At 42.3% G+C, this 27,290-nt stretch overlaps 2 protein-coding genes and 1 long non-coding RNA gene across 6 annotated transcripts in view; 1 reads left to right on the forward strand and 2 right to left on the reverse strand.

Moving 5' to 3' along the window:
- LOC118251013 (uncharacterized) overlaps positions 1-10,879 on the reverse strand; it is a 31,408-nt gene extending 20,529 nt beyond the window's left edge. The window contains exons 1-2 of the long non-coding RNA XR_004779630.1: positions 10,663-10,879; positions 826-916 (exon numbers count right to left, since the gene is read on the reverse strand). This is a non-coding gene — a long non-coding RNA (uncharacterized LOC118251013). The remainder of the gene's footprint in view (positions 1-825; positions 917-10,662) is intronic.
- BPHL (biphenyl hydrolase like) lies at positions 306-25,969 on the forward strand. 4 transcript variants are annotated; one of them, XM_035552718.1, is made up of 9 exons: positions 309-437; positions 798-892; positions 3,529-3,632; positions 5,231-5,397; positions 9,463-9,616; positions 11,960-12,091; positions 14,675-14,798; positions 17,213-17,313; positions 22,623-25,883. In XM_035552718.1, the coding sequence occupies exons 2-8, from the start codon at positions 804-806 to the stop codon at positions 17,298-17,300; spliced, it is 858 nt and encodes a 285-aa protein (XP_035408611.1). In that variant the 5' UTR covers positions 309-437; positions 798-803; the 3' UTR covers positions 17,301-17,313; positions 22,623-25,883. The 4 variants fall into 4 exon arrangements, with proteins under 4 accessions (XP_035408608.1, XP_035408607.1, XP_035408611.1 ...); XM_035552715.2 differs by lacking the exon at positions 798-892 and having other exon boundaries at positions 306-437; positions 22,623-25,969; XM_035552716.2 differs by lacking the exon at positions 22,623-25,883 and having other exon boundaries at positions 319-437; positions 17,213-17,648.
- On the reverse strand, positions 17,574-20,016 carry LOC118251011 (tubulin beta-1 chain). The gene is made up of 4 exons (XM_035552713.2): positions 19,871-20,016; positions 19,447-19,555; positions 19,061-19,171; positions 17,574-18,852 (listed from the first exon to the last, which is right to left on the reverse strand). The coding sequence occupies exons 1-4, from the start codon at positions 19,925-19,927 to the stop codon at positions 17,792-17,794; spliced, it is 1,338 nt and encodes a 445-aa protein (XP_035408606.1). The 5' UTR covers positions 19,928-20,016; the 3' UTR covers positions 17,574-17,791.
- Positions 25,970-27,290: the final 1,321 nt, after the last annotated feature.

A 27,290-nucleotide genomic window follows, 5' to 3' on the forward strand; every position in this document is an offset into this window, starting at 1 on the left:
AGGCTGACATTATTATTCACTTTGGGGGCAGTCACTGAGCTCCCAGTGGGCTGGAGGAACCGTGCGAGGCTGACCTGCCTTGAGGAAACCCCTTTTGCCCAGGAGGTCGTGGCTCCTGGCTCTGCCCCAAGCCTGGCTCGGCTCCTCAGCTCTCCCCTCACAGCCCCCCCACGCCACCACAGGCCCGGAGCCGCCATTCCCCCACACACCCGGCAGGCGCCGCCGCTGGGCGCCGGGGCTGGCCGCGGCTGAGGGGAGGGCGGGCCGAGCCGCCATTGCGGCCACCACGGGCGGGCAGGGGGAAGGGAGGGAGGCGGGGCGGCAACGGCGGCCAAAATGGCTCGGCCGAACGCCGCCGGGGCGCTGCGGGCGCTGCTGTTGCCGCTGTCCCCCCGCTCCGTGCCGCTCACGCCCCGGGGACCGGCCGCCTCCTACGGGTAAAAAAAAAAAAAAAATAATACAGCCGCCTCCTGCCCCCCGGTGGCCGAGAGCAGCGGGGGCTGGGAAAGGTGACGTTTGACAGGCAGGGGTGGGTGGCAGCGAGGTGTCCCGGTGGCGGTGGGCGAGGTGTTTTAGCAAAGGGGGGTGTGTGCTAGGTTTGGGAAGGTGGGGGTGACAACAGGGACGCTGGTAGCACCCTGAGGAAAGGGCTGCTGCAGGTCGCCGGGGAGGCTTGTCTGGCTGGGAAGAGCCATTAGCTGCTTTCTCTATACTGCAAGTTGCTGTGGCAGGGGTCTGCAGCCCCTTCTCACCAGTCTCGCCTTCCCTCTGCAATCCCCTTTCCCCCTGCATGGCAGGACGCAATGAGAAACGCTTCCCTAGTACCTGTGGACGCCGTCTTTCCTGCAGGAAGTACGAAAGAAGGACGAGGAGGAGGAGGATTAACAGCCAAGTAATACTGCTTACTCTGCAAATCCTGTTAAGGAAAAGAGACATTACACCATTTTTTTCCCCCACACAAATAAAGACTAAGTTGCATTACAGCCCAGCTGGAACAGAAAGGTAGCACCCAGACCAAGGTGCGCTCCTACAGAGCATGAGGTGCAGCAGGGCACCTTGCAAGGCCTGCGGGCTCTGCATCTCTAACTCCTTGCTGAATGCAGGCAGCACGTATCCACCGCTCCTCAGAGCTACAAGCTCTAACACTACTCATTCAGTTACAGCGTGGTTTGGTTTTCTTTTCTGTTTGGTTTTGTTTTTTAGCATTGCTTCCACTAACATGATTGTGCCCAACGATGCAGTCTTTACAAAAAAAAAATTGCAGAAGCAAAGTCATCACGGTGACAACCATACTGAAGTGATTTCAGACTCACAGGAGCTTGGTGTGGGGAAGACCAAGTCTTTTAGGAATAGACACTTCCAGGACAGTTTCTCATATATATATATATATATACACACACATATATACGTTCAGAAACTATTGAAAGTACACTGTATGTGAAACTCCCAAATTTCATTGGATTGAAGTGAGATCCAAGAACTGTGCCTCACAAACTCAGCAAAATTCCTGAGCTCCCGATGTTAATAATTAATCCTGAAAAAGGTAAAAAGGTAGAGCTGGGGAAAAAATCTAACGCTATCTGAATCATGAAATTAGAATATATACCCCTTGTCTATGAAAACTACATGTTGGTTACTTTTTTTTAAAAAAATGGTAACAGTGTGATGAATATTTCTGCTTTGTTTGGATCTGGACCTGCTTTTAGCAATTAATAATCAGAAGCAAAAAAATAAATCACATTTCTATAAAAATCATTAAGAGCAAGGTATTCACTTTTTATGGTGAGAACTGTGATAAAATAACCTGTTGAATCACACATTAAAAGATGGTATATTAAGGAAAAAATAACAAAACATCCTCTTTTAGAAAAAGGCAAAACTCATATTCAAAAAGGGGAGGAGAAGGTATATCTGAATGCTACATTGAGAATATATGTTGTGAAGTATATAGCCATATCAGGTACAGTACGTGGACTTAAAGAAGTCCACTTAAAATGGTAGTCAAACTACTCCCTTGAATCATATTGGCATAACAATTCAACAAAACTCCCTGAAGTTACAATGGCACAATGAGTTTCTTTGTCTGAGCTACATTCTTGAAATGTGGATCAGGATTTGTACTCGAGTTTTCAAGTTAGATCTGCCCAGGTACAAAGACCTGATGCCATTCTGCAAAGTCACTGCTTATAGTTAGGCACATGGCATGGTTAGCTGTGTTACACAGACCTAGATTTTACGTAGAACACATATGGCTTCATGTTGCACACATTCTGTGAGCCTGCTGCCACTTATGTACTGGGAACCTGAGTTCACCAGCTATTGGTCATTTTCATTTCCCTTATGAGGAATATGTAAATTGGTGGTATTTATTACTTTTAATCCATCATTTGAAGTTTAATACAGGTGGGACTGTGTTTACTTGCTGTAATCAGAATTTATTTGCTAAAACTGAATTTTTAGTGAGTGGTATGGTGCATGGCATGGAATAAAGACTGTTGTTACATGTAACAGTGGGAAGCAGCTGTTCTGTAAGTAAGCATGTGAAGTTCATTCACATTGATTGAATTCGTGGGGGAAGAATAATCTATTTAGACCAAGAAGTGCAGGAAACGAGGGTTAAGCATTAGGCAACCAAAAGGCAAAATTTGTGTCATATTACTACCTCTAGATAAAGTTAGTTAGGTTGGTGAAAAGATGTGTGTCAACCATTTGGAAACAAACTTGCTTAGGAGACCAGATGCAGTCATTTATACTGTTAAGATAATACCTTCAATATATGCTTCTTCTAGCATTCTCACTAGGTATTTGTATCTAGAAACGGTATCTCAGGTTAACTGCATTTGTACATCTTGCTTTGCAGTAAAAGGTTAATGTAGGCATTTCAGCATGATGTCCTGTGTGCTCAGTCCCTGTAATCTTGCCAATTCACATTTTTCCATTTAGAATACTTCTTTAGTGGGCAGGGATTTTTGGTCATGCGGTATTTTCCAATTAAGTATTACAGCGGCAGAAATATCACCCTCATCTCCCTGCAAGGTGTTTCTCATGTAGACCTCCTACATGAGGAACTGTAACAATAATTGGTGGTTTCTTTGGCAAACAGAGAAGTCTAGTTCAGTAGTACTAAAGTAAACACCAGCCATTTCAAAAGTTACTCTGCAGCAGCAGGAAGTTTCTCCTCTGTAATATATCTCTTTCATCACATTTCTGTAGCCATGTAAAGATGCTTTTGTATTCCCCTTGTTGCACAGTTGTTTTTTTCTTTTCCTTTATCTTAATTCATTTAACTGTATTTGTGAAATACAAGTGCAAATGTTATATAGTGATGACATACCGAATACATCTGTGCTCCTGTCAAGTTTTGTGTTTAGTCTTCTGTGCACCCGTGAAAGGGTGAGCGACCTATTTAAATTTTATTGTATTGTCTTTCATGTCTAGAAAAAGTAAGTATTCTATATTCCTTTAATGTCCATGTAGTAATGAGACTTAGCTGTCTGAATGTTCTCCTGTTTCTCTTCCCTTTCCTAGTACTTCAATAACATCTGCCAAAATCCAAGTGAACGGAGTCAACTTGCATTATCAGCAAACGGGAGAAGGAAGCCATGCAGTTCTCCTGCTTCCCGGAATGCTAGGTCTGGAGATTTTGTCTTATCTTTGTGGAGCAACCACCTCATTTACCACTCATGCTAGAACGTACAAAACTATTTTGTAATATGTTCAGCACCTGATTATAGCGCATTGCTGTTAAAAGATAAAATTGCTACACATACAAAAGATAGGAAAATGCAGAGTTATTGCAACCAGTTAACTGTTTTTAAACACTTTATTTATCTCACCAGGCACCTTTTATACATACATAAATAGTGACTATTTCATAGTCACTCCCACCTTCTGGATTTGACTGTGCAAAGTGAGCGTCCAGTACAAGTGGCAAATAGCTACAGAAGGTGCAAAGTAATGGGGGTGGGAGGGGAGAGAGGGAAGAATCGGGTCAACTGTATTTGTTACACAACTGATGGATGCATGCATTTTTAGAAATTAGGTGCATTCCGATTGAATTAATAGACATAATGCAGCACTTGCAGTTTATTATCATAGTGAAAAAGGCCTGGTTAAGACTTGCTTTTTGCTTAAAAATGCATTTTCATGTTTTGGTTATTCAGGGCAACATCATTAAAACTCTCAATGACGTTTAGAGTTGGACAGCAGGTTCTGCTAGCTACACGATATCTGTCCATTGAGATCAATGCTTTTGATAACAACCCTTTGAAATTAACACAAGCTTTTTTTTCCCCTGGATTTTTGCAGTGCCTTTAGCCCTTGCACAGCCATTTTAATATAATGATAAACAAACAACTTGATGTTTGATTTTCATCCTTTGAACATTTTATATTAGAGCTGAACAGGTTTTAATCAAGTAGTGCAATATTGTTACCACATGACCATAATCCAAATGAGAAAAAAATTGCAGTCTTCTTAGTTTCCTCCTAGTGTTCATAGATAGCTTAGTGCAATAGCATTTTCTAGACTGGAGTACTTCATTTTTTTTTTAATCTTTTGAAAGTCAGAGCCATCGATAAAAGAAACAGTTCTGCATGAGAAAAAAAAATCTATTTGACTTTTTTTTGGCAACAAACACAGTAGAAAAATCAGAAGTTAGAATTCTCTGGTTTTTGTGTCACTGTTTTCATCTCAGGACAAGTATTTAAAGCTCAGCTTCAAGCACCCAAAGTTGTATAGTTTTGTTGAAGTGTTTCATCAAATGAGAACTGTCTCTCAAAATGCTTTTTACCTATAGATCACAATTTAGTAGCTAGAGTCAGTATATTCCTCCCTTTCCACAGTTTTCTCTGTGCTGGCTGGATGAACAGCAATGATCATGCTACTGGTTTAAATCTGTTAAAGATATCTCCCCTACCCCAGTTAATTCCAGGTAAATCAGTTTAAGGTCCTCTTTCAGAGCATCCAGGCAGAGCACAGTTTTGGTAAGCTTACATACCTACTAGAAATAGTTTGCTCTCAGTGCACCACAGATACTTTTAAAGATTTTTGCTATGGTACTTTCTGAGAGTTGCAATGCTTAGTTACAATTAGAGATAAAGGGTACTTCAGTTGATGGATAGCCTCTTTTTTACAATTAAGATATAAGTTTCCCCAGTTTCCATTTAGCATATGCATGCTATAGAAGTGTTATGGTGGTTACTTTAATTGAAAAATTATGATTTTCCAGGGAGTGGTCAAACAGATTTTGGACCACAGCTTAAGTCTATGAATAAGCAACTTTTCACAATTGTTGCTTGGGATCCTCGGGGATATGGACAGTCCATCCCTCCGTCTCGAGACTTTCCTCCAGATTTCTTTGAGAGGGATGCAAAAGATGCTGTAGATCTTATGCAGGTAAATCTGTTCTCAGATTTTATTATTTCTCCATATATATTTAAAATCTGTTTTCGTACTGTTGTGTGTTGTTTCCAGCAGATAGCAAGTTATGCAAAAGAACACACAAATGAAAGCTTAAAACTGGGCAAACACACACTGTTCTGGAAAATATTTTCTTCTTCCATTTCTTCTGCAATATACACAGAGGTTCAGCAGTGGGGATTAATTATAAAGCAATACATTTTTATTCCAGAACCCTGCCCTTAGAGGTTTACAGCCAAGAACCATGTAAGTTTAGGTGAACTATGTAAAAAGAACAAAGCCTATGCCAAGTGATTTGACTGGAAGGGATTACAGTAGTGAAAGGTTCTTAGAAATTTTTCTAGCTAATAGAATCTTGGCATTTTGCCTTGAGCAATCCATTGCAAGAAACATCTGATTCTGAAAACTAAGCTGACACTTTGCATTTTACAGCCTATTACTGAAATAAATTTTGTGGGAAATTGAAGGGTTCCTGTGATCATAACAGCTCTTAATAACAGAGCTATTGTTATTATAAAGAATATGACCTAAAGCTGAAATAAAAAATCCTACAGGATGGAGAAATATTTATTCCTAAGTTCTACTTTTATTCCATCCTGTAAGTGCTAACACTATTCTCTGGTTTAGTTTTACCTAATATTTGGGCTTTGTTACGTTAAGCTATACAGTTTCTTTGGCCATGTTAAGAAAGTTGGCAGAACAATAAAATTCCAAAAATATGAGACAAGATTCAGACAGTGAATCCAAATGTATTTCTGTAATGAGCAGTAACCTTACAGAACCATATGAAACTGGAAATGCAGCCGTATTCTGCATGGTGAAACAAAATCAGTCTGACAGCAGAATCGGGATTAAGATACAATTGTGCCCTCTAACCATAGAAGCAATCTCTCTGCACAGTAAGTCAACAATTTCTTCTGCTACACTAACAAAGAAAATAAAGCTGCTCCCGTGGATAGGTGACAAACTTTCTGTTTAAATGGTTGTAACCCCCTTTCCTACCTCTGGTCAAATACTAATAGATGCCAAACAGAAAACAATGCTGTCCTTAAAAAGCATGTAACCATGCAGCGTGCAAACAGGACAGCAGCCTACCAGTCTTTAAAGCTGCCAAAGCAAATGAGATGTGGCATCCTGTTATTTTTGAAGATGTTCATTTATGTGAGCATATAACAACAAATGATTAAAGTCTTCCCAAGCATGGGTAACTTGATTCTATTTTAGCATAGCATATAAAGGATAGCACAAATCCAAAGGAATCATCCCAGCTAGGATTTCCAGAAAAAAAAAAAAGTCATAACTCTTGCAGAGGGCTTTATGATGTATGCTTTGCATGCACACAGACAGAAAATCCATCTGTATAGGTGGGCCTTCAGAACCTTTATTCTAGGCTCTTCCAGGTTCTGGTGCCTCTGCTGGAGCTGTGGCTGCTGCAAGGTTTTGACAAAATAACAAAAGCTGAAATTCTCAAGAGTATTTTGCACCTTGATGCAGATGACAGTGCTGTATATCACCGTATGGGTTCTGTCAAGGAGTTTGTGTGAAATGAAAGGAGTATAATGCAATAAGCCTGCTTTGCTGTGCTCCATCCCAATCTGTAAGAAAAGCCCAGCAAAGGCCCATAGCATTAAAAGTTATCATTATGAAAACTCTATTGATATTTAAGAGGTACTTATGCTGAAGATCTACTGTCCAAATGAAAGTATGAATTTGGGCTTCTCCCAGTTTTGGTAAATCAACTGCAGCCCTTATTTATTGTATACTTCCTGTGATCCAATGAAAGTATATAGTACAGAGTGATATTACATTGCACTGTTATAAATTATTTTTGTCACAGCACACATGATCTTTCAATTGCATTTCACGCAGACCTTGATGGAGGAGGTGATTTCAAAAGAGATTTTGTTCCCCTATGGGGTAAAGAGCACAAAATCACCCACGGAATTGAGGAGCTGAAACCAGCTCTCAGGTTATTGCCAGTATTAAGTAGAAGCCTGTGCTGTAAGTAGTTCAAGATTAAAGCAAACAAACATGCACGCCATATCCAAGATGTCTGTTACATCACTTTGGTGTGTTTTTTCATTTGTTTGTTTTTTTAAAGTACAAGGGATAAGAAATTCCTCATGCTAGAAGGAATCCTGAGACAACCCAAAGTATGCATCAAGATAATGGCTAGTTAATGAGAGAAATACAGAACTGGAGGCAAATATATCTCAGCTGACGCACTGACAAATAACGTAAGACAGAGAAAAAAAATTTATAGTCTATTCCACCCATCAGCCAACTCTGAGATCCATGCGTTGCTGTTGGTGCTAGGAGAACAGCAGCAACAAAAAAATATGAGCTTTGTAAGCACTGCTGCCAACTCCTGAAACTTGCCAAGACACCAGTAACACTTCAGCAGAACAATACTTAAAGTTGATCACAGATAACTAATTTTTGAGCAGGCCAAGGTCAACTTGTGATCAGCTACTAAAATTCCAGGCTCCCTTTTCTTCCTGTCAGATCTTACCTAACATGTCCTTTTCTTTACCCTACCTTATTTCTTTTCTGTTTGCTAATTATGGCTTAGACGGGTGAAATCGAGTATTGACCAACACTACAGTAAACCTAGTAGCGAGGAAGGGGCCAAAACCAGAAAAGCCTGATAGCAATAGAAGTTTGCCAGGTATCAGCTCAACTGATAAGGCTATGCCTCACTTGAGCTTCAAGTTTACAAGCAAGAGTAAGCTTCCAGATTATAAACTGCTTTTTCCTCTCTGTGTAGTTCTTTTGTTTCTCTGATTTCCAGTGTTTTTGCTTTCTTCTGTCCAAAGAAAGCAGGACTGGACTTCCAACAGCAAAACACTGAACACCAAAACACCTTGTTCAACTAACTTCCTCTTTTTCCTTCACAACTACAATATCTTCATTGATGCCATCTAAAAAGCTGTATTTTTTTGGGGAAAAAAAGAAAACATAAAAAAACAACAACTTTGAAACCCTTGATTATGCTTGTTTCCTAAAGAGTTCACAAACTCTGACTCCTACATGCAAAACATCAAATACTTCTTAACCACTAAATATCATTCCTGTAAAAATGGTGAATTTGTTCCTTAATGCCTTTATCTTCCTCACCTTTTGCCCGCTGAACATCATATACAGAAAATCCTCTCTCCTGTCACTGCTGTTGCCCTCTACCACAGATCTTGGATATGTGAGCAAACGAGAATTTTGAATTCTAAGTGGAAAGCAGTGTACGGGTCAGAATGAATTAAGGTTTTGGTTGACTATTTTTTTTCGCTCTGAGCCTTCCTTTATGAGAAGGAGGTGTTGCAATATCAGTGCTTTGAACTGGAATTCATGATGAACTAAAACTTAAAATTAGTTCATCATGAATTCATGAGTTCATCAGTTATATGCTTCAGAAAATGTGGATTAGGCACCTAAATTCAATACAATCCTGTAGCAAACACGTTAAGCATATTTTGGTCATTACTCAGCAGATTTTTTCCCTTTTTTCTTTTATTTTATTAAAGAAAAAAGCAAGCAGCTAGCATAAGTAAATTAGATCACTGGATTCCGTTTTCTTAAATCTTAAACTTTTCTTAAATTCATCTTGGTCTTGGGTTACATACCATCCCACACTGTGATAGTCTTTGCCAACTTTATACAAAGAGAATTCACACATTCTTGATACTGTCAGGCTTTCTGAAAAGGTCTTTACTATCCATTCTAAATAAACATTTCTTAATTTCAAGAGGGCTTCTTAAATGTAGCAGAAATCTAACATGACTAATGTTTGTTTCCTTAAACAGCCATGGAAATATGGAAGGGCAGGTATAACTTCTTATTTTCCAAATATTTGACCTTTCCATGGTTTTTTTTTGTTTTGTTTTTGAATAGAAGGAAAATCTGTATTTTTTAGCTAGCTGTAAGCTAACTATAGCTCAACTATGCAGTGTTGTGTCTAGATCTGTACAGACAGTTTTCAAGAAATTCTTGATATTTGCTAGTAAAGCCAACTGATATTTTTCATATAACTTTCTTGTACAAATCAAGGCATTGAAATTCAAGAAGTTCTCTTTGCTGGGATGGAGTGATGGTGGTATTACAGCACTCATCGCAGCCGCAAAGTATCCAGCTCTTATCCACAAGTTGGTTGTCTGGGGAGCAAATGCTAGCGTTACTCAAGAGGACGTGAGAATTTATAATGGTATGTATAAACTGAATGGGTAGGGGAATATCACATCCTAAAAAAATTATTTTCATCTCATCTTGATCTAAGGATTTCAGTCACACTACAGCTAAGTAGGGGTGCAGTTGAAGACATAACAAGACACAAAATTCACCAAGTTGCTAACTATAGGGATAGATTAAAATCATAGGGAGAAATTGCCCAACAATTACTCTGAGGGTAATATAGCGGAATTAAGAAGCCCTCGTCAACAGCTGCTAAAAAGCATAAGTTATAGTAGCTTGTCAGTAGTTTTCAGAAGGTAAGATTTTTGTTGCTTTAACAAATTCCTAAAAATAAACTCCAAATAATCCTACTGCCCCCACATTTGATTTACATTCTCACATCTTGCACAGCACTTAGACAAGGTCCACAGAAAATCATTGGACTAGCATGTAACAGCTTTTGCCCTTACTGTCTATGTAACACATGGTCAGTAAGAAAACAACTTCATAACTTACCATTTGAGCGAAGGAAGCAAATTAATCATTCAAGTAAACATCCCAGGATGCCTTTCTAATTTGCATTCCTTTCAAGTTAATTACTGTGGTTACAAAACCTTTCCAAAATAAATAAACACCATATTTCTGATCATTGTTACACTCAAGTAAAACCAAATCTGACCATTTGCTACTCTAAAGCAAAACAGCAAACAGTGCTAGAACTCAGAAATGAACCTTATTTACTTCTGAAATTAGAAATAAAAAGAGTTAACCAGTCAGCCTCTCAACAAATGTAACTGATTGTAATTTAACTGAAGTGATTGGCATTTGATTTATACCAGCTATGGAATCTGTTTGGCTTCAGCTAAATTACTCGTGTATGTATTGTACATGTGTATTTACATCACCTGTACTAAAGCATTTTCATTATCATTAGTAGTAGCAGTAGTTGTGTTTTTTTTAAGCTCTGTAAAAGTGCTACTTTAGTTCTTTACATGCTCTTATATGTACAGAGGTTTTATTCCATAATAATTACAAAATATACATCAGTCAGAATGAGCCAATAGAAAAAATAAGTCTTACTTTAGAAGGACTGCAGTTAGTGCCTGCAACAGTGCTGACTTTTGGCCGTTTTGTGGACTGGTGCTTTCAACATCTCTCTCTGGGTGATAGAGCTCCTAAAGGAGCAGTGCAAGCCTTCTGCAAAGCCCATCAGTGAACCTCACCTACAACAGAGGGTTCGGTAAGAGAGAAAGGCGTTCTTTTGGTATCTATGTCCTTTCAAGGTTTGGCTTTCTTCTTCCCATCTTCTTAAAGTAATTATGGCTGCATGGATAAAACAGTACATTCTGTAAGGGAAACAGCTGTTCAGTGACAGCTAGCCTGGGATGATCACACTCATTTCCTGGTGGTTACCAATCAGATTTTGTTTCAAAACACCACTTTCAACCAGTACTACCTTGCTCATTTGGCTGGACAGGTTCTGCTTGTTAATTAACTGCAAACTCCTTTCTTTCCTTATTTTCCATCTGAAACCAATTAAAAGCTTTGCTACTGGCATATATTACTGTTGAATGATTCAGTACTTTTTAGGTCTCTTTTAGCATTCTTTGCTTTGTCAACGTTGTTTTGAGCTTTCTTGATGAAAAGCTGTACAACTGAAACACAGTTTAGTGAATGTCACCTTCGTGGATATCTGGTTTGTGAGCTGTATTTAAAATTTTAGGGGAAAAATAAGTAAAGCTGACAAATAACTAGAATGTCAGATTATTTGTACAACTGTAGCCAGTATGCCATGAGTCATGGGGCTCTACTAAGTAGAGCTGCTTGTTTTTTTCTAAGACTATGGCAAATGTACCATGATGTCAGCCTGCTGGAATGCCTTAGTAAGAGCTTCCTTCCTCTGAATACTGGTAAGAACCATGGAAGAACTTCCATCCATAAACCAAAGCAAAAGGCTAAAGGATATAAAAAAGAACTGCCAGCTCTGGCACAGTGTTACAAAAATAGTCCCCTTTTTATACACAAGATTACTACAAGGTACACAAGGTACCTCCTTGAGCTCATCTTCTGCGTGCCCTCAAAAAAAAAGAAAAAAACAGAAATTGTAGGACTGTATCTTCTACATGTATATAATTTTTCCCCATGCAAACACAACAAGATAGCCTTTTGTAACTCAGAAAGATCACAGCAGAGATAATAAAACTACCCCTTTTTTTATACCCTTTCCATGCTAAGAATTATTTAAAACCATTGAATGCAGTTTCAAGTTTTAAGTTCATATCTGCAGTCTTCTTTGAAAAGTTACTGGTATTGGATGTTGACAGTACTGGGTTTTATCAGGAAAGGTCCTAACGTACTTCAATGTTATTTTATATAGGTATCCGAGATGTTTCAAAGTGGAGTGAAAAGGTTAAGAAACCACTGGAAGAGATGTATGGACATGAATACTTTGCAAAAACCTGTGAGGCTTGGGTAGATGGAATATCCAGCTTTGCTGAAAAGTCAGATGGTAAGGCATTTACAGTGTTAATCTGAAGCAATTATAGTAGCAGACAGTTCTGGATAAAAATCTAGCGGTATTCCTGGCAGCCAGGAAAGGAAGGCCTCTGCATATGGCTTTAAAAGCTGTGCCTGACTCACACTTATGAATAAAGCAATTACTTTTTAGATGGTTCACAGAACCAGCAAGGTACAGGAGGAGAAAGCATTTATGGGAATAGTTAGCTGATGAGTCTCTTCTCTTGCTCCACCACAAAACTACATGATTAAATCATTGCTTTTGTGCAGACTGAACAGGAGGGATTCTGCTCAACCTTTTTTCTCCTCTACTTTCTTAGCATCTAAGCACTACGTCTTGGTGACATTAAGATATCCCAGAAGCAAGCAAGGTGTGTTCATTTGAGTTTGTGCAAGCAGTAGCTGAAGCACTTTTTCAAACTAGTACCATATGATGAGTACAAAAAGAAGGAAGTTCAGATTTTGAGAACTCAGAATCAGCAAAATATTAAAAAAAAATACTATTGACATAGCTTGGGCATTTCAAATCCAGAAAGAATAGTTAAACCAAGCAATATAATCACTATTGAATGTTTCTCTCTGAAGACTTCTCCAATTACTCTACATAGCCTTTGCAACCAAGGGTACCATGAATAATAACCTGCAGTTGTGTTTTAATTCACAGGAAGATTGCCTTCAATTTGACAAAGCCGAAATACATACTGTATTAAACAAGAAGTCTGTAATTCTCTTAAATATATTTTCCTGCAACTCTTATAATGAAAGACAGGAGGTGATATACATTAACAGACAGCAGGTGCTAAAGGGAAAAATATTTTTTCACATTTTTTCATAAAGATTCCCCATGCATCAGCAACATGGTACTAGAATTTCTCTCGATAGAGAGTTGTAACAAACTGTGATATCATTTCATTTTATCCCTTCTAGAACGTATCTCCCTAAAACTTGTTTATTCTTAAGTCCAAAGCCCAAGCCAATGAAACACTGGCTGTGGCATCCTCTTACTGTCTGCACATGCTTCAAACACTATGAGGTAGAGCGACTGTGAAATGGAAGCCACCCAGAGACATGTAACAAGGAGCTGAGTTATCCAGATGCTGTAACTGGGTCAGCTCTTGGGAGAAGACTAACATTTGCTGAAAATGATTAGCTACCATCGGACTGCAATTTTTCCGTGATTAACTTGGGAAGGGTGACTTAGAATACAAGCAGACCTTTGAATCAAAGTTAAGTAACACTGCAGAAAAGGCTATTTGTGGTGAATACAAGCAAAGAGGTTAGTAAAAGCCATTAGAGGAGAAAAACAAATCAGAGATAAAAGGACAACAAAACTTTTGTTCGTCAACAACTCAAGTACTTTTTAAAGAACAGATTATTTGCCCTAACAGCTTCTAGTATGAACTTGTACAAGAAATGAACTTTTAGAGGGTATCAACATTTATCAATACTGAGTAAGCTCATAAAGCTGCAAAATTCAAAATTCTTCTTGCTGTTGTGTGTTATTAGAGTAAACATAATCTAGTGGTTGTAGAATAGAACAGTTTTATTTCCTAGTTTGACTGCCAACCATGACCTTAGGTAAATAATTTAAATTTGTTTGTTAGTTGTTCTGAAACACAGTCAATATTTGTGCAGGTATTTGATGACCACGAGTACAAAGTCCTAAATGAAAATATTTAAGGGTTATAACTGCAAACTAAGAGAAGGTAAATAACCAAACAATTGGGAAAACTCTATGAAACCATGAATGACTTAAGAGCTAGGGAAGATGTGCGTGCACAAATATTAACTGTGCAGCTGTTGGTAACTGCAAGGAGAAAACTACAAATGGGACATAAAGCTACCTCAAGTATAAATGGAACATAAAACACATCAAGTATGCTTTGCGCATAGATTCCCTTGCAGGAGCGTGGGAAGTTAGCCAAAGAGTATGGAAACTGTGGCACTATGTGATGAGGTAAAAAAGAAAAAGGGAAAAATAGAAAAGTCTCTAATGAAAAGCATTAAAATTACTTCTACTAAGATTTAAGACTAGTAAGTATAAAATTATTATTGAAGTTCTGTAAAATGAATGTGCAGGAAGAACAACCTTTGAATAGTTTTAGTATAATTTGTATTAAATGGTTATTTATTGCTGACAGCCAGTGGTCTGGAAGGTGGAACAGGCAGAAGTACAACCTAAGTTAACTTGTTGATAAAAGTAGCAAGTCTTGGAAACAGATAGCCACCATAAGAAAATGTAGCATGAAGGCAGTAAGATGCTAAGATAAAAAAGAAGAAAAAAAAAGAGAGAGCGAGCCTGGGGACAAGAGACTGGGGACATGGGACAATTAACTTCATTTGCTCTATCCATTTGTGTTAATGTCTGTTAATTAAGCAAATTTCAGTACTCGCATAATACTTTGGTGAAAAAAATGTTATAGCCCTGTTTATATAGTTCTGTGGAATAATTGCATGCTACCCAGAAGGCAAGGCAACAGCTAGAACCTGAGTTTTCACAATCCTTTACAGAAGCAGTTTCAGTCTTTCACACTATTTTAAGACGAAGTATAACCTTCATTTATTTTCTCCCTAGGTAATATCTGCCAACAGTTGCTGCCTCTCATTAAATGTCCCACATTTATAATTCATGGTGAGAAAGACCCTTTGGTTCCACGCTATCATGCAGAATACATTCAGAAGCACATCAAAGGCTCCCGGTAAGTTTTGTGATGGAGTGTCTCTAAATCATTGTTGAAGAAAGGAAGTTCAAATCCACAGTGTTAAAAAAAAAATGCATTTGGACAAGTATTCTCTGTCACAGATGGAACTATTCTAAATTTCCCTAGCAGCTTATGATGCAAACAGTGTAGCTGGACCTTTCTTGTTATATAAAAAGTAAGAAACAAAGAAATATCAGTGCTTCAGTAAGCACCTTCCTATTGTTCTCCAGGAGAAGCCACATAAGGTCCTCTTTCTCTTCCCACTTCTCACACAGATCCGCTCTCTAATACTTACTGAAATAAGGAAATTTGTTTTCTCTGTTATGGCCATCACATTCCTTATGTTGTGAAATACCTAACTTCTGTTCCATTCAGTAGGGCAGTGAATTTAGATGCTATGAATGGGACAAGACTACTGGGTATTGGAGAGGAGCAGAGGATACTGATCTTTGCTCTTCCTTGTTGATGTGAACTACAACCTCAAAGATTTGGTTTTTAAACTGTGCCAGGAGTTATTAGTGTATTTCAGAAAAGTTAAATGACAAATTGTACAACTATGCTCACATATTACTCCATAAACAAAAAGTCTTGAGGCAACATCTGCTCCTTTTTGAAAATCCGGAATGCTTCCCATAAAAAGCTGGGATTCTACCAGTTGAGTTTTCTTCATACATTTGCACATGAATTCAAGAGTTCCATTACTACTCAATAACAGATAGTGCTGATTAGCATTAGAGAAAAGAATTAGGAGAACTGAACCCATTTTTATGAATAGAGTGTAGGAATCCGTTATTGGTGTCATCTCTGTGAAAAACTGAGTGATATATTTACCTCAAAGTCAACTCTGCCATTCATAAAAAGGTATCATTCCACAGGAAAGATAAGAACAAGAGAACAATCGCATGCAAGCATTTTTTTTTCTCCAATGTCAGCCAGCTAGTGACGTCCACATATGCCCTGCTTATAAGACTTGTTATTCCGTTAGATTTCACTGAGCTCGAAAATGCTCTAGGTGCTAAGGCATGTCATAATAAAAACTAGACAAGGATCAGATAGCTTTTTTGGAAGAAAAGCCACAAAAGAAAGCATTAGAAGTTGCCATATGATAAAACATAATGCTGTTCTTTATGTCTTTGTGCTGAAGTGCTCTCCCATATGTGTATTTACCATATAAGAAATGGAATTAATGATGATATTCTCAGAAATACGCAGAAAATACTTAGGCAAACCTCCCCTTTTTTCTTGTTGCACCAGAGAGGAGACCTTCCATTGTAAAGCAGAAAGACCTTAAATTCCAGTAACACTCTTTGAACATCTGCTTTTCCTGCCTTGGTTTTTCTCTTTCTTTGTAAAGTAGAAAAGGATTTGCTATTTGTAGCATTGTTTACTTCTGTCACGTGTGCTATCATCCTGCTTTTGCACTGTACGGCTAGAGTTAGGTCATATTAGGCTTAACAGCAGTAGCAAAAGCCATTCATAGTGGCGTAGGATTGTATATCTGTATATTGCTTTGTCTTTGAAGAAAGAGACAATGAAATTCAGGCAGAAGTGGTAGAAGAACTGGATAGGTTCATACTACTGCTCTGTCTGATGAAAAAAGCAGAATTTTATCACCACTAAAAGAATGATTGCCCTCACTGTAGTAGGACTCATATGTTATAAAGGCAACAAAGTATCAATCAAGAATGTCTTTAGCTCTGTTGAAACAGCTTAGTAAGTGGTAGAACAAATAATTTAACACTTCTTTTTGGATTTGTAAAAAGTACATACCAAAGGTATAAGATTTTTCCCGTTCACTCCTATCAGCATTAAGTGCCTAAAGATTTAATCTTCAGGTTCTTCTTCTAAACTTTTTTACATCTTAAGTTAAAATTCTGCTGCAGAAGTTGACATCCCTTTCTACTTTAAAAGATGAACGAATGGCATTAGTTTTGAATTGGTCTTTTAGCAGAAAGATGAGAAAATTCAAATGCCAACCAAGTTTGAACGGTGTCATGAAATATGTTTCTGTAGCAACCTGTTCAGTGCGTTCCCTGTCTTAAGACAGCCAGTGTTCTCTGAAAGAGGCAAAGAAAGCAGCTTAGGTGCTTGACATACCTTTAGAAGACAAACTTCTCAACTGAATTTCAGAATGTCACAATCTTCACAGACCACTAAAAACATTCCTAGAAACTGGGTCTGGGACAGAAGAAAATGGTTTTAAGCATAGTTTATCCTCCCCAAAGTGAGGCAAATAGTATGCTTGTTGATGTAGTTGACATTCTGAACACCACATAGGTGGGAACAGTACTTTAGTGTTACTTAATTTTTTGACTTGGGTAACCAAGAACAAGGGAAAATAAAAAGTTAAATTACCTGTGCTCCCAGAATGTAGGACATACTCAGCATGTGCTTTTTCCCCCTTTTTTAAGATTGCTCCTGATGCCAGAAGGAAAGCATAATCTACACCTGCGTTTTGCAGAGGACTTCAACAGACAAGTGGAAGATTTCTTACTGTAACCTAAACTGTAAAGTAAGTTAAATGTATGTGTCCTTGCACTGTTTAGTTGACTTCCCATATTCAGGTTAGGTGTGTTTGAGTCCGGTAAGAAAAAGCAGGAAAAATTTGCATGAGAAGCATACACCTTGAGAATATGTAAGCCTCCATGGATCAGAGCACACCTTTGTGCTGCTAGGTTTCTAAACTGCCTTTAAACTTAATTCTTCTCAAACACACTGACTGAACATCTGTTCTTTGTCCAACTGAGGTGTTAAGAAAGACAGAAAACAGAGTCTAGAATACATGCCTTTATGTGCTTTTAACATTAAAGGACAAAAAACATTGTAATAAATTGGATTTAGAACTGTTACACTGAGAAATCTGTCAAAGTTACAAGTGCTGAGAGGTTAATTGGGTACACAGCATCTAAAGAACATGCTTTACCACCACTATCAGAAAGTCATTCAGTATGCATGCCAGCTTTACAGAAGTTCTTTTGGTAATGAGGGACTTAAGCCTCATCCTCTTCTCCCTCCTCTTCAAATTCACCCTGCTCGTCAGCAGTGGCATCCTGGTATTGCTGGTACTCTGAGACCAGGTCGTTCATGTTGCTCTCGGCCTCGGTGAACTCCATTTCATCCATGCCCTCGCCGGTGTACCAGTGCAAGAAAGCCTTGCGGCGGAACATGGCCGTGAACTGCTCCGAGATCCTCTTGAAGAGCTCCTGGATGGCCGTGCTGTTGCCTATGAAGGTGGCGGACATCTTGAGGCCGCGCGGCGGGATGTCGCAGACGGCCGTCTTGACGTTGTTGGGGATCCACTCCACGAAGTAGCTGCTGTTCTTGTTCTGCACGTTGAGCATTTGCTCGTCCACCTCCTTCATGGACATGCGGCCGCGGAAGATGGCCGCCACCGTCAGGTAGCGGCCGTGGCGGGGGTCGCAGGCGGCCATCATGTTCTTGGAGTCGAACATCTGCTGCGTGAGCTCGGGCACCGTCAGGGCGCGGTACTGCTGGCTGCCGCGGCTCGTCAGGGGGGCGAAGCCCGGCATGAAGAAGTGCAGCCGGGGGAAAGGCACCATGTTGACCGCCAGCTTGCGCAGGTCGGCGTTCAGCTGGCCGGGGAAGCGGAGGCAGGTGGTCACGCCGCTCATGGTGGCCGACACCAGGTGGTTGAGGTCCCCGTACGTGGGAGTGGTGAGCTTCAGGGTGCGGAAGCAGATGTCGTACAGGGCCTCGTTGTCGATGCAGTAGGTCTCGTCCGTGTTCTCCACCAGCTGGTGCACAGAAAGGGTGGCATTGTAGGGCTCCACCACCGTGTCCGACACCTTGGGGGAGGGCATGACGCTGAAGGTGTTCATGATGCGGTCGGGGTACTCCTCGCGGATCTTGCTGATGAGCAGGGTGCCCATGCCCGAGCCGGTGCCGCCGCCCAGCGAGTGGGTCAGCTGGAAGCCCTGCAGGCAGTCGCAGCTCTCCGACTCCTTCCTCACCACGTCCAGCACAGAGTCCACCAGCTCGGCGCCCTCAGTGTAGTGCCCCTTGGCCCAGTTGTTGCCAGCCCCACTCTGTCCTGCAGGCAGACCAGGAGCAAGGTGACAGTTAGTGCCTTCGTGAGGAAGCGAGATCTGTCTTCTCCTGCCCCAGGGGGCTCATCCATTGCTCCCATCCCAACCCTGCTGCAGGGATCCAGCCCCACCCTGGTCGCTTGCACACTTGCACTGAGCTTTTGTGGGCTGACTGCTCAGGCTCTGGGAGTGCTTCTCCACGCACTTACTCACCGAAGACAAAGTTGTCTGGTCGGAAGATCTGCCCAAAGGGGCCGGAGCGCACCGAGTCCATCGTGCCGGGCTCCAGGTCCACCAGGATGGCACGGGGGACGTACTTGTTACCTGCGGGAGGGAACGGTGCCAGTGTTACAGCCCTGGGGGCAGCAGCCAGCGCCAGGAGGGCACCGCTGAGCTCCCCCCAACCCCCCCGCAGGATTCACTGGAGAGACACCCTGTCTAGACCAGAAGTACAGCGCTATCAGAGCTGCTCTGAGAACAAAGCTCTTTACAGTCAGTGGTGGATGACAGCGTGCTCAGGAATTTTTCCAGCTACAACGAACGAGCTGGCATCCCTGCCCAGTTTATTTTGGGGTGCCTGAGGAAGCAGGGGGGCTTACCTGCAGCTTCATTGTAGTAGACGTTGATCCTCTCCAGCTGCAGGTCGCTGTCCCCGTGGTAGCTGCCGGTGGGGTCGATGCCGTGCTCGTCGCTGATCACCTCCCAGAACTGCAAGAAAAATTTCGCAAAATGGCAGCTCCCCCTGCAGCTGCCCGGTGCCAATCACGCCGCCAGCGCAGCCCGTGCAGCCCCGACCACTCCCTAGCGTGCTTGAGCAGCTGCCTGGGAGCGACCCGCACCCCGCGCAAGGGCGAGCTCCTCCAGCAGCTTCATTAACAGCGGCGCAATTAAGCGGCGAACGCAATACCCGCACCCCCCGCCCTGACGCCCTCCCATTGTCTGCCTGCCTGGGGACCGAGTCCCGCTGCCAGCACCGGGGACGGACCCCGCCGTCAGCGCTGCCCCCGGGGGAGCGGGCGGTACCTTGGCGCCGATCTGGTTGCCGCACTGCCCGGCCTGGATGTGCACGATCTCACGCATGGTGCCGGTGCCGGTGCCGCCGCCCCGCCGCTGCCTCCCGCCCTCCTCCGTCGCCTCCCTCCCGCCCGGGCTGCGGCGGCCGCGCCCCGCGCCCGGCCTTAAAGCGGCCGCTCGGCCCCGCCCCCTGGAGTGACGTCCCGTGGGTTATAGGGCGGTGGGATACCGCCAGCGGCCAATGGGATAGCGCGGTGGGCGGGGCCTGCGGCAGGGGGCGGGGCCTCACCTCACCTGCGCGGCTGGGCGGGTGCCCGGGGGCAGGGGCTGGAGGGAGCGGCCTCGGGCGGTGCCACGGGGAGGTGCTGGGCTGTCACACAGCCGGGGGGCCGTGAGGGCTGTGGGCAGGACAGGCCGGGAAGGCGCAGGGGAGTTGCCCTTCGTGGGAGAAATCAGCAGGAATACGCGGAGCGCTGCCTGGGGGTGGGTGATGAGCCGGCTGGGGTAGGTCTACGCGGTCTGTATCAGTGGGCAAACCGATATCTGCTACGCGGTGTGTGTCTGCTGTACGCCTTCTGGTCAGGAAGATGTAGCTGAGACCTTCAGACAGCCAGAAGAAGCCTTACATTCACAGGCCGTCGTCCTCAAGGGGAACGTTGACACACCCCCCCCCCCAGATATCTGCTGTAGGGTTAACGCAGCAGGGTGCAAGCAAAGCAGGAAGGTTGGGGAGTAGATTAACGATAACTTACTGACATGTAATAGAAAAGGGAGACATTCTGCTGGACAAACAAGGCAAATAGCCCGATCACAACCAAGGGCTTCAGGAGAGCAGATTTCATCCTCCTTCAGAGGAAGAATCCCATGGGAGATCATCCTGTAGAGAGCAAAGGTCCAGGCGGACTGGTTGACTTTCATGGATCACCTCCTCCAAGCTCAAGAATGGTCCATGCTGACAAAAAGGAAATCGAGCAAAGGCACCAGGAGGCCTGGGTAGACAAATAAGGAGCTCCTGACTAAACACAGACATAGAAAGGAACATATAGGAGGTGGAAGTAGGGTTCAGGAGGAATATAGAGATGCTGTCCTACAGTACAATGATAGGTCAATGTCATTACTGCTGATAATCTTTGAAAGGTTATGGCAACTGGGAAAGGTTCCCGAGGACTGGAAAAAAGCAAATATCACTGCTAACTTCAAGAGGGACAAGCAGAATGATCTAGAGAACTACAGGCCAGTCAGCCTCACTTCAATTCCTAGAAAGGTGGCAGAATCAATTCTTCAGGAAACCATTTCCAACCATGTTAGGGTCAAGAAGGTGATTGGTATTAGTCAGCATGGGTTTACAGCGAGGCAGCCATGCCTGACCAACCTCATAGCCTTCTACAATAACCTGACTAGCTTGATAGAAGGTGGAAGAGCAGTGAACACTGTTTATTTTGTGGAGGCTTTTGAACTGTCTCCTATAACATCCCCATAGGCAAACTGTTGAGGTGTGGCCTAGATAAATGGACAAGAGGAAGGAGTGAAAACTGGCTGAACTGCCAGGCTGAAGGGCTTGAGATCAACACAAAGCTCAGAGGCCAGCCACTAGTGGTGCACCTCAGTGACTGATCCCGGGGCCAACACTGTGCAACATCTTAATGACTTAATGGCATTAAGCAGCAGAAGAGCGCACCCTTGGCAAGTTTGCTGAGTGGATACATCAAAGGGTTGTGCTGGCATCCACAGGGACCTTGACAGGCTGGACAAATGGCTGGCAGGAACCGCATGAATTTCAACAAGGGGAAAGCGCAAAGTCCTGCACCTGAGGAGGAATCACCCCAAGCGCCAGCTGGAAAGCAGCTTTGCAGAAAAGGGCCTGGGGGTCCTGGTGGGCACTAAGTTGAACATGATTCAGCAGGGTGTCCTTGCTGCAAGCATATTCAGCAGCATCCTCCCCCTCTACTCAGCCATGGTGAGACACGTCTGGAGTTTTGGATCCAATTCTGGGCTCCCCAGTACCAGAGGGAGATGGACATTTGCAAATCCAGCAAAGAGCCACGCAGGTGGTTAAGGGACTGGAGGACCTGTCATATGAGGAGAGGTTGAGAGCTGGGACTGGTTGTCCTGGAGAAGACTCAGGGGAATCTTACCAGTGTGTATAAATACCTGAAAGGAAGGTGCAAAGAAGACAGAGCCAGGCTGCTCTCAGTGGTGCCCTGTGACAGGAGGAGAGGCAATGGGCCCAAACTGAAATATAGGAAACTCCACTTAAACATAGGAAAATTGTTTTTTGGTGTCAAGCACTGCTACAGGCTGCCCAGAGATGTTGTGAAGCCTCCATTCTTGAAGATACTCAAAGCCTGACTGAACACAGCCCCGTCCAACCTCACTCTAGTTGACCCTGATGGGCTAAATATAGGATTGGACTCAGTGATCTCCAGAGGTACCTCCCAACCTTAACAATTCTGTGATTCTGTGAAAGGCAGAGAGGAATGGGACTGAGGCGTTTGACCAGTAACATCAGATCGATGGTTTACTGGTCCTACTGCCACAGCGCACTGTAATGTTAAATTAAAATTATAACAGCTACAAAAAGAGTGGAATTTTGCAAATGTGAGCTGCTAATAATTAATGTGGTAAATCATTAACATTTTCTCTGCCCTGCATTTGGCTGCTGTGACCTTGGAAAAATACTTTGGATATTTTTCAAAAGCAGCCTTCAGTTTGCCCTGGTGAATTGACATGCAAACAAACCATGTCTCTTTTTCTTCCATAGTGCAGAAACCTCAGCTGCTGTGAAATGTCATCAACATGGACTGGCTTAAGCTTGGTTACACGTGGAATTATGTACTATTGCTTTTGCGACCACAAAATATCCAGAATTGTGCTAGCACTGAGATCTTTTCATCAACTTTCCTTGAATTCTGTGTTCTTTCTATCCTGGCTGTTGTAGTTGCCATTGACACATTTCTGCAACACTTACCCACAGGCAGTCTTTGTTACTGCTCACGCAACTCGTGCATACGCATTTCTACGCGCTGTGCACAGGCACAGCCTGTCCTTTCAGGCAGCAGTAGGCTGTTACCGCAACAGAGCTGCCCCTCCTGGCTTCTCTGTGGGATTCACACAAGCATTTCAGAGATTTTTTTTGGGTGCCAAGGTATTCTTGGCAATCTGCAAAGCAGCAGCTTTAAGCATTCTGATTCTCCACCTGAAGGTACCTGGACACTCCCCGACATGCCTTCTTCCCACATGCACACAGTGGCTTCCTAGAGCTTAGCTGTTATGCCATTAAGGATTTTGAGCTTCTAAAAGGAAAATACTGAGTTCATAGATGCTATAACACTGGTTTCTTTGTAGGTCCTTGCTGGTTTTGGGGGGGTGTAGCTCCAGGTTTTAAAAATGAGTACCTAAAGTGAGGTTCACATTTATGTGTCTAATAAGTTCCCTCCTCTGTAGCCGTGCTGAGCATCCATGAACACACAAATTAAATGTCAATTATTTAAATGTCAATTTAGAATCCTACCTTTAGGCAAACAAACACTGCAAAAGATCTTAGCCATCAATGGCATTTAAATAGATGCGACACTTCCCTATTGCATTTTTCAGTCTAGCTTCACCAGGGTGCTCAGAATTGCAAATAAAAGTCAAAATGCCCCACTCCTACACTTGCAGTGCCCGTGCAGAGGAACGCCCATGTGCCCCCCCCCCGCAGCCCAACCTCTGCCTGCAGCTCTGCAGCCGGCTCCCAGGCTGAACCAAGCCCTCCACCTTTCCCAGTTTCCAAGGCAACCGCAGAGCCTTGGAAATGAGCTGCACAAGGGAGGCAACAGAAATCCTGGAACATTTTAATGTCTGTCTGTAATTTCCTATTGTTTGAAATAGAATTGCAAACATAAAAATGTGAAAGCTGCTCAAGCATGCACAACAGACCCAGCGAGCCTATGGCTTTATTCTCATTTATTTTGGGGGGGCAATAGCACGTAGTGCTTGGGCACCTATATCAGAAACGACGTGACTTTTCGAGCCTTTCTGTTTGAAGCCGAATGATTATGCTCTGTTCATTAGCTTATTGTTTGCCTTCTACCTGATAACGACAGTATTCCCACCTGATGCAGACAGTCTGAGGTCACCTTTGGAATCCGATGCTTAGACCCTGGCAACATGCAGTAAGACTGCTTCTCCCGGCAAGAGGGTGGAATATTTGTGAAGGTATTTTTAATTCTAGTAATAAAATGCCATAAAGGAAAATCTATTTTTATTTCAGAATCACAACCCACTGCAGGCACTAGAGGCGGTTAGGTAGTACAACACGGAGCATGCTTTTATGAATGAACAAAAGCAGTTTCATTGCAGAGTCTTCCGTGCTTGTGGTTTTTGTACCTGGATTTTTGTGTTTGGCCATGAACAAAAGAGGAGAGAGGATAAGCATGTAAAGCAACATCACGTTAAAGAACAATTCAGGGCACTGTCAATTCTGAAACAAAGCGTGCTCCTTTTAAGGAAAGAACTGGTTTCTCACAAACCTGATATTTCTTCCAATACCCTGTGGCTTCCTTTGTGAACTTAGACTGTAACCTCTGAGAGTCAGGAATTTGTGTTTATGTAGTCATACAGGACGTGGCAAACAGAACCCCCCTCATCTGGCTTCCAAAAGTTACCATAATAAACATGGTCATTATTATGTCACAAAATGACTCCAGAAAGGGAAAAATATGTTGATCATCATCAGGCACAGATTTACTGAGAAGGAGAAAGGCAAAACAATGCAGCCTCTCATTATTTCCCCTTGGCACACCAGATGTGATGGGGTAGCAGCCAGATGGCTCCTGCCCCCATCCAGGCTGCGTCTACCTTTTAAGATCGCTCAGAAGACGAAATCCATTTACTGTCTCTACGAACTAGGTCCTTCAATGAAGATATGACTAGGATTCCAGCATCAGTATAAATGAAATGCTGATATCACGCTTGCCAGCCTAGCTTATTTCCTGCGTGTTGCTGAGAACAAGGCACAGACAGAGACTTTGATCTGCTAGCCACAGTTTCTTTTGTTCCTGCATCTCCTTGCTCTATCTTGCAATCCGATAGTTACTTGTAATTCAGACTGACACCAAACTCTAAACTTTATCTTGCGACTTAGGAATTTTGCTAAGAGGTGCTGCAGTTTGTGGTGGGATTCGATACGCGTTGTTTAAAATCACCCGAGTTCTCTGCAGCAGGAGTCAGGGTGCTGTTGCACCAGGTGGATGAATCGCCTAACAGCCTGCTCTGCTCTCTCCTGCTTTCAGTTGGGCGCTTTTCCCTTCTCCTTTGCACCAGTTCTCACTTCAACATGCTGCAATCCAAGAAAAAGCTTCTTCCTCACCCCATCTCTCGTCCCTGGCTGTGTAGCTTAGAGAGCTGAATTGTCCCATCGAGGGGTCAGACGTGCTCCGGAGGGAAGTCACACAGACACGCATAAAGGAAATAACACAAACTTAACACCTGAAGCAAGGCAGCAGGAATAGTACCATCCTTTTAGCAGCTGAAGGCTATTGAATCAGCCCAGCCCCACCCATGGAGCTACCCACTGCAGCAAACGCAGTTCTCTCAATGCCCTGCAAATCTCTCATCCAGGCTTGCTCTGCTGGCTTTCTTTCTCCTTGCCTGCTAGCGTGGAGCTGGAATTTACAAATACGAGTCATACCATTAACTTATTAACTGTAAGGCCAGGATTATGCTGGATGCACAGAAGCAGAGTGTAAGTCATCAATGCCTGAATTTCATTTGATGCTTGTAAAGCCTTTTGCGAGACAGTTTGAATTCTGCTTGAAAAATCTGTTTAATTATTCACTACGAAGGCAAGCGGTATATTTCTGTCGTATTCATGGAAAACACAGAAACATTTTCCAGTGCAGAACAACACAGAACTGTTTACTGAACAAGCTCTACAATCTCTGCCAGGGTAGCCATTTCATCGTCTGGAGCAAATGTTTTCACATTCTGCTTGAGCTGTATTATTAACGTTGCTGTTTGCAATGATAGATGTACTCTTGACAAAAAAAGAAAAAAAAAAGCACCTTAAATTTACTAAGGAAGGCCAAATGAGAGAAATAATCTGATAATAAAAGATGACATATGGATAAACTGAGACCAATTAGAAATCTTTATCATACAAGAATCAAACAGTAACAAACACGAATTTAACAAAGCTAACGTGATTTCCTGTCTTATAAGTGGAATTCTGCCCATAAGGGGAAAAAAGACTTTAAGTAGGGAGGAAGGAATGATATACTCTTAAATTTCTTTTTTCCTTAGGTACTGTAAATAGATAACCTCCTTATAATACTCTGAAAAAAAAAACAAAAAACACATTTTTTTCTTTGTGGCAGACTTGCAAGTAAAATACTTGAAACTGAATTGGAGCTACGAGCAAAGAAGCCATTTGCTTGTTGTCAGATTGCTCAGGGAGGCAGAAGAGTTGTCACCTGCACCGTTTCCTTTGCTGGTAGTCACTGGGGGATCAGGGTCCCCCCAGCAGCCAGCTTTAGACTGCATTCAAACAAATGTTCGAAGGGCTCCAGCTGGGTAAGAGTCAGGTCTAAAATTTCTTTTTCCAAAATACTCCATGGCCTTAGGCACTTTCCTGAGACCAAATGCTTCCATTTTGAGTTTTCATGTAGGCAAGATAAAGATAACAGCCATCTAAAATGGAAGTATCTGTGATCCAGTACTGTGCTTTTTCCTATCTCAACAATTAACAAACAGATCAGGACAGGTTATTGGAGTATCAAAAGGCATGTGCTTAGCATGACTGACTTTTAGATTGGACGGGGAAAAAAAACTCTCAAAAACCTTTGATCCAGTCATGTGCAAGACTAGCTCCACATACTTTTACATGTTTATTTCTTTGCAGAGTTGATGGAGGGGGAAAAAAAACAACCTTACTTGAATCGCCTCAGGCACATAACACATCAAAAAGAGTCATGAGCTTTGTTTTGTGGAAACAAACAAAAAAGATGAAAATTGCACAGGAATATTGAGAAGAGGATTATTTGTAAATGAGAAGACTGTGCCTCTCTCACACCAAGTAAATTCAGGGGAATGGTGTTACTTGTAGCTCCTAGGCAGGCCAGCTTATCTGATCAATCCCTAAAAGTATACGGTAGTTACACTTTAATGTGGAATGGAAAAGTAGAATAACATCCCTTGGGAGAAAGGGTGTGTACCCAGTATAAAGGGTAGTCACATTATCTCTCTAGGGAGGATTTTATCTCCTCATAGCTTTAGCAAATGAAATTTTTAGCCTTATTAAATAGAAGAGTAATCCAACAATTGAGACACCACCTCCCTGCGAAGCAGAACTCAGTTTAACACCGACGTTCAAAAATAGTAAGCTATTTTTTTTTTTTTTGGTAAAATGATTTCAATGCAATAACCACGAAACTTGGCATACTCAAAGCCA

The sequence above is a fragment of the Cygnus atratus genome, chromosome 2, assembly GCF_013377495.2.
Source record: "Cygnus atratus isolate AKBS03 ecotype Queensland, Australia chromosome 2, CAtr_DNAZoo_HiC_assembly, whole genome shotgun sequence".
Taxonomy (NCBI): Eukaryota; Metazoa; Chordata; class Aves; order Anseriformes; family Anatidae; genus Cygnus; species Cygnus atratus.